This window comes from Pongo pygmaeus, chromosome 1 (genome assembly GCF_028885625.2).
Source record: "Pongo pygmaeus isolate AG05252 chromosome 1, NHGRI_mPonPyg2-v2.0_pri, whole genome shotgun sequence".
Classification (NCBI taxonomy): domain Eukaryota; kingdom Metazoa; phylum Chordata; class Mammalia; order Primates; family Hominidae; genus Pongo; species Pongo pygmaeus.
This window is the reverse complement of record NC_072373.2, coordinates 91,996,624-92,002,695: the sequence shown is the minus strand read 5'-3', so window position 1 is coordinate 92,002,695 and position 6,072 is coordinate 91,996,624. Positions and strand designations below refer to the sequence as shown.

The 6,072-nt window shown below is 41.0% G+C and overlaps 1 protein-coding gene across 2 annotated transcripts; it reads left to right on the top strand.

Moving 5' to 3' along the window:
• Positions 1–705: 705 nt before the first annotated feature.
• On the top strand, positions 706–5,683 carry CD1C (CD1c molecule). 2 transcript variants are annotated; one of them, XM_054495330.2, is made up of 6 exons: positions 706–1,040; positions 2,051–2,314; positions 2,998–3,279; positions 3,510–3,788; positions 4,126–4,216; positions 4,368–4,527. In XM_054495330.2, the coding sequence occupies exons 1-6, from the start codon at positions 980–982 to the stop codon at positions 4,387–4,389; spliced, it is 999 nt and encodes a 332-aa protein (XP_054351305.1). In that variant the 5' UTR covers positions 706–979; the 3' UTR covers positions 4,390–4,527. The 2 variants fall into 2 exon arrangements, with proteins under 2 accessions (XP_054351305.1, XP_054351296.1); XM_054495321.1 differs by having other exon boundaries at positions 712–1,040; positions 2,048–2,314; positions 4,368–5,683.
• Positions 5,684–6,072: the final 389 nt, after the last annotated feature.

Here is a 6,072-nt window from a genome sequence, read left to right as displayed (position 1 = left end):
GAACTTCCCAGGGTGTTAGTCAGTCAAAATACTTCTCTAGAGAATATAGTTCTAAGTAGATTTGTATCTTGGATTCTATACATTGAAATTAAAATCACAATGCATTTTAATTTTTTGTTTAAACATCTTCTGCAGTTTAAAACTCTTTGATAGAAGAGATTACATTGTTAACCTCTGTGTGTTTATATGCCTAGTAAGACACTGGTATCAACCATGTACTATGTAATTTTTTAGTGAATGACTATACAGATTAAATGCAGTAGAAGAGCTTCTTTGTATTTGCTATGGTCCTATGCATTCTGAATGGCTGCAATTTAATCTCTAAGGATAATGTAGAGTGGACTGTAGTTTATACAGTAGTGCAGGGAAATCTTGGAAGATGTAAAAAGCAACATCTCCAATTTATAAAAGAATCAGTGAGAGTGAGGAAATAAGAAAGATGGATGAAAAGGGGTGAAATTGGAAAGAGAAAACTTTGAGGACATTCAAAAGGGGGAAAGAAAGAATGGAGCGATGAGAAGAGGGGACACTATGGAGAGTGGAGGCAAAGTTAAGTGGAGAAACTGGAAGAATTGTGATCTATTAAAGCAAACAGGAACCGAAAAAATGATGTGGTTTCTCCTTTTTATCTTACAAATGACATGCAAAATCCAGAGGGACGAAGTGACCTTTCTTTCAATGCCATACACCACTTTGCCTAAGGCAGTTGAGGAAAGGAAGTAGATATAATGGAGCTTAGTGGCAGAGCAGCTGGAATCCTGAGAGAAGAGAATAACTTTAGTTCAGAGCAGGTGGGGAAATGAGAGATTGAGTAGGAGGACCAAGGTTGAGGGAAGCAGATCTTCTTAGTTGCTGTCAGCGGCTGATGGGGAAGATTGTTGGTAGAAGGAAGTCAGAATATAGCTACAGAGGGATAAGTTTGCTAAGAACAGAGATCAGCAAACAGCTTTTCTGAGAGAAAGAAACATCTGCAAATGACATGCTGTTTCTGCAGTTTCTGCTGCTAGCTCTTCTCCTCCCAGGTGGTGACAATGCAGACGGTAAGAACATCGCTGTCAGCTGCAAGGTTACATGTATCTGGGTAGAGTGTGCTTGGCTTTCCCGAGATGGATCAATGGAGATGCCAGAATGCTTGCCATCTGAGCATACCTGTCTCCAGGTCCAGTTTACTCTTTTGGAGGTTGATGGCAGATCATGGGCTCTGTGTAAGGAAAATGTTATAGCTAAAGTAGTCATTAACATTTTTCGGTGGTAACTGGTTCACTTTCCATTTCCTCTCCATTTTCTGTTAAAACAATCAGGGCCCAGGAAAATGATGTGGTTTCTCCTTTTTATGTTACAAATGACACACAAGGTCCAGAGGGATGAAGCAAACTTTCAATGCCACACACCACTTTGTCTAAGGCAGTTGAGGAAGGGAAGTAGACAAGATGGAGCTTAGTGGGAGAGCAGCTAAAATCCTGAGAGAAGAGAATAACTTTAGTTCAGAGCAGATGGGGAAATGAGAGATTGAGTAGGAGGCCTAAGGTTAAGGGAAGTAGATCTTGTTAGTTGCTATCAGCGGCTAGTGGGGAAGATTGTCTGTTGGTAGAAGGAAGTCAGAATATAGGTGTAGAGGGATAAGTTTGCTAAGAACAGAGATCAGCAAACAGCTTTTCTGAGAGAAGGAAACATCTGCAAATGACATGCTGTTTCTGCAGTTTCCACTGCTAGTTCTTCTCCTCCCCGGTGGTGACAATGCAGATAGTATGAACATCTCTGTCAGCTGCAAGATTACATGTATCTGGGTTGAGTGTGGTGGGCTTTCCCAAGATGGATCAATGAAGAAGCCAGCATGGTTGCCATCTGAGCATACCTGTCTCCAGGTCCAGTTTATTCTTTTAGAGGATGGTGGCAGAACATGGGGCTCTGTGTAAGGAAAATGGTATAGCTAAAGTAGTCATTAATGTTTCTCTGTGGTAACTGGTTCACCTTCCATTTTCTCTCCATTTTCCTTGCCTCTCTCTTTTTTTTTTCCTTACACTACTTGCCCTTCTTCCACCAAAAGCAGCCCAGGAACACGTCTCCTTCCATGTTATCCAGATCTTATCATTAGTCAACCAATCCTGGGCACGAGTTCAGGGCTCAGGATGGCTGGACGAGTTGCAGACTCATGGCTGGGACAGTGAATCAGACACAATAATTTTCCTGTACACCTGGTCCAAGGGCAACTTCAGCAATGAAGAGTTGTCAGACCTAGAGTTGTTATTTCGTTTCTACCTCACTGGATTAACTCGGGAGATTCAAGACCATGCAAGTCAATATTACGCGAAATGTAAGTTCAATTAACTAAATTATGGGAGTTCTTTAGAATGTTCTATTTCAGGGAAATATTCTCTATTAATTTTTGGGCCATTTCCCATTATCCCATCCCACCATAAAATTCTGCATACATGAAACTTTCAAGGGATATTCCTGATGTTGACTCCCTCAAATTTCCTAGGCTCTTGCTATTTTTGGAATTTTTTTTCTTGTGCTTTGTTATCTTCCACCTGTGGTCTCCCTCTGTATCCTACAATCCAGAGATACACAGCTGTCCCACTCTGAGCTTGACTGCCTTAAAATAAAATCTATTCCCCCATTCAATTTCTTCAAAGATCTATGTCCACAGTTCAATGACCATTATGACCAATTTCATGCATCATGGAATGCTATCTTCCTACCTCCCTCACACAGGCTCCCCCTTCACCCTCTATCCTATATTATGTGGCTCACCTATCATATTTCCACACCTTCCTTGGCCACTTTTTCTTGTTAATTCAAGGCATTTATCTCTTATTGTCCCCCTTCCCTATCCCCAGCAATTTTTCTCTCTTGTTTCTGATCGCATATTTCTTTGGCTCACTCTCACATCCATGTAAAGCTTTCTTGCTTCACTTCCTGATATAGCCCTAGGTTTTTATACTGTTGTTTTCACTTTTTTGTTTGAACTCTTTTTCTCATTCCCCCTTCCTCCAGATTCCTTTGAAGTACAGGTGAAAGCGGGCTGTGAGCTGCATTCTGGAAAGAGCCCAGAAGGCTTCTTCCAGGTAGCTTTCAATGGATTAGATTTACTGAGTTTCCAGAATACAGCATGGGTGCCATCTCCAGACGGTGGAAGTTTGGCCGAAAGGGTCTGTCATCTACTCAATCATCAGTATGAAGGCGTCACAGAAACAGTGTATAATCTCATAAGAAGCACTTGCCCCCGATTTCTCTTGGGTCTCCTGGATGCAGGGAAGATGTATGTACACAGGCAAGGTCAGTAGTTTCAGTCCCTTCCTCTAAGATTTTTCTATTCAAGTCCTGCTCCTTCTGTTCCCATCCTTCAAACTCAGGACAAGAAAGAGGACAAGAAGCAGAGGGGTTGCTGGGTAATAGTTTCTTAGAGGCAGGAAATAGATAACTGTGCATATTCATGTGGATGTGTGTATGTGGATGTAAGTTGTGTGTAAGTTTCTTCATCAGAACACTTTTTCTCCTCTCTGCAGTGAGGCCAGAGGCCTGGCTGTCCAGTCGCCCCAGCCTTGGGTCTGGCCGGCTGTTGCTGGTTTGTCATGCCTCCGGCTTCTACCCAAAGCCTGTTTGGGTGACATGGATGCGGAATGAACAGGAGCAACTGGACAGTAAACATGGTGATATTCTTCCTAATGCTGATGGGACATGGTGTCTTCAGGTGATCCTGGAGGTGGCATCTGAGGAGGCTGCTGGCCTGTCTTGTCGAGTGAGACACAGCAGTCTAGGAGGCCAGGACATCATCCTCTACTGGGGTAAGACTGGAGGTTGGAAGTGTAGGTAGGTGGTTCTTGAGCCTAGAGGATAGGGGAGAGGGAATTTTGAGGATAGCAGACCTAGGTGAGGGATTGTAAGAAGAAATGTATAGGGTAATTTAAAGAATAGTGGAGTAAGACCTAAGGGATACATGGATACTAGAGATTTAAGGGGAAATGAGGAATCCTTCCTTGAGTAAGTTTTGGAATAGAGTGACTGAAATAGGATAACTGATGCAACTCATCCAATGCACATGTTAAGTAAGGAAATCAATAGATGGAGTAGAATCAGCAGTGAGTTTAAAATGGCATCTATGTATCTTTCCAATATGTGCAGGACACCACTTTTCCATGAATTGGATTGCCTTGGTAGTGATAGTGCCCTTGGTGATTCTAATAGTCCTTGTGTTATGGTTTAAGAAGCACTGGTGAGTTTTTTGTATTCCTCCTCTCCTCCCAGTTTCTTATTTCACATTCCATTTTTAACTCTCTTAGCTTTTCTCTGTTGACTACTCCACCTTATCCTCAGTTACCACCTCCAACTTATTCAGGGTTTCTCCCATTCCTGTTCCTTCACAGCTCATATCGAGACATCCTGTGAGACTCTCCCCCCTGACTCCCCCATTGTATTAAGAACCCAGCAACCCAGAAGCCTAGTACAACATAGTGATGCCATCCCGTCGACTCTCCATTTAAATTGTTTCTCTTTCTGCATAATAAACATTTGTTAATATAAACCAAATTCTAATTTGGAATGTTTTTCTTGGAATCTCCACTTTTTAAATAGCACTCAACCTTCAAAGCCCATTTCTGACGTCATTTCCTCTAGCGATCTTCCTTGACCCATACTGAACCCAGAGAGCCCTTCAACTGTTATGTGCATGCAACACTTCCTACCCTGTGTTGCAGCTACTTGAGTCTTTCACTTCACACTTTTAAGCTTTTAGGAGGCAAGGATCATGATAAATGTGCCTTTCCTGCATATGATGGGCTCAGTGAACAAAACAAACCACCATATCTAAGTTGGATTAACTGTCATGTTGGCAATTTTTCTCATTATATTCCTTCCCAATGTTGTTGTAGCATTGGAAATATTCATGCTTCTCTTTTTGTTTAAATGCTTTGTACCTACCAGACAAATTACACTCTCCTTTAGCGCCCTCATTTTCTTCTTAAACATTTAAGGAAAAGTGCAGCCTTGTGCCTTGATACACTTATTTTCTAAACACAGAGAATTACAAATGCAAATAGAGAGAGAGTGTGCAAGTTACGTGTGATGATTAGTGGTGCAGATATGTCACAGAATACTTAAGAAAAGGAGCAAGAGATTTGGTCCTCAGGGTTGGAGTGGATCAAGGCAACTGTTGTGCTGTATACAGAAGAAAAATTTCCTAAAGGACTGTGTTATGTGAGATAGCCTTGGCTAAACTTTAGTCCCTTTAGGTTTTATTCACTAATTCAACTAATATTTTTTGGGTACTGAGTTGAGACAGGCATGTACAACTTCTAAACTGGTGGTGGATAAAACAAATGAGATTGTGTCCACTCTCCTGAAGTTGCAATGTTTGCTTCCTCAATCTGTCCATGTTTGTTTTCTATTGTTTTCATGTTTTTATTTATTTCAAAAAATTTTAAATACATTTTATTGATGTATAATTTATAGTAAAATTTGAATCTTTATGTGTACAGTTCTATTTATTTTGATAATTACATAAGCCCATGTAAACAAAATCACGATCAAGATATTAAATGTCATAACCCCTCATACCTGTTTGTAGTCAAGCACACCACCAACCTGGCATTCTTGCAATTACTGATATACTTTATGTCACTTAAGCTTAAACTTGTATTTTCTATGATTTTATTAGGATGGAAATAAACATATCTACTTGGTATTGCCTTTTATTTTTCTTCAATTTAGCATATGGTTGTAAGTAATCCATGCTGCTCAGTGTATTAGTAACCATTCCTTTTTATTGCTGGATAGAATTCCATGTATGGATATAACTTTTTTTGGAGGAGGAGGTGGCTTCCCAGATCTGGCAGGGCCTTTGTTTCCTTGTGCCCACTTACCCAGCTTGGGTCCTTTTCCATTGCTTATTTCCTTGGCACCAGGAGGCCCTAGGTGACTCTGCTGCACCCTTAGTCACCCTGTGACCTGCAGATACGGAGAGATCAATAGAGGAGAGGATTCTAAGACACCCAGAAAACTGGGAAATAAAGCCAAAAGTATATAAAATTAAACTTATTTTTGGGAGAAGAGACAAGATAGCTGACTAGACGC

Coding starts and splice junctions, on each gene's coding strand:
- CD1C (XM_054495321.1), top strand. CDS start 980: ATGCTGTTTCTGCAGTTTCTGCTGCTAGCTCTTCTCCTCCCAGGTGGT. Junction 1,041..2,047: donor AGGTGGTGACAATGCAGACG/GTAAGAACATCG, acceptor TTCCACCAAAAG/CAGCCCAGGAACACGTCTCC. Junction 2,315..2,997: donor AAGTCAATATTACGCGAAAT/GTAAGTTCAATT, acceptor CCCTTCCTCCAG/ATTCCTTTGAAGTACAGGTG.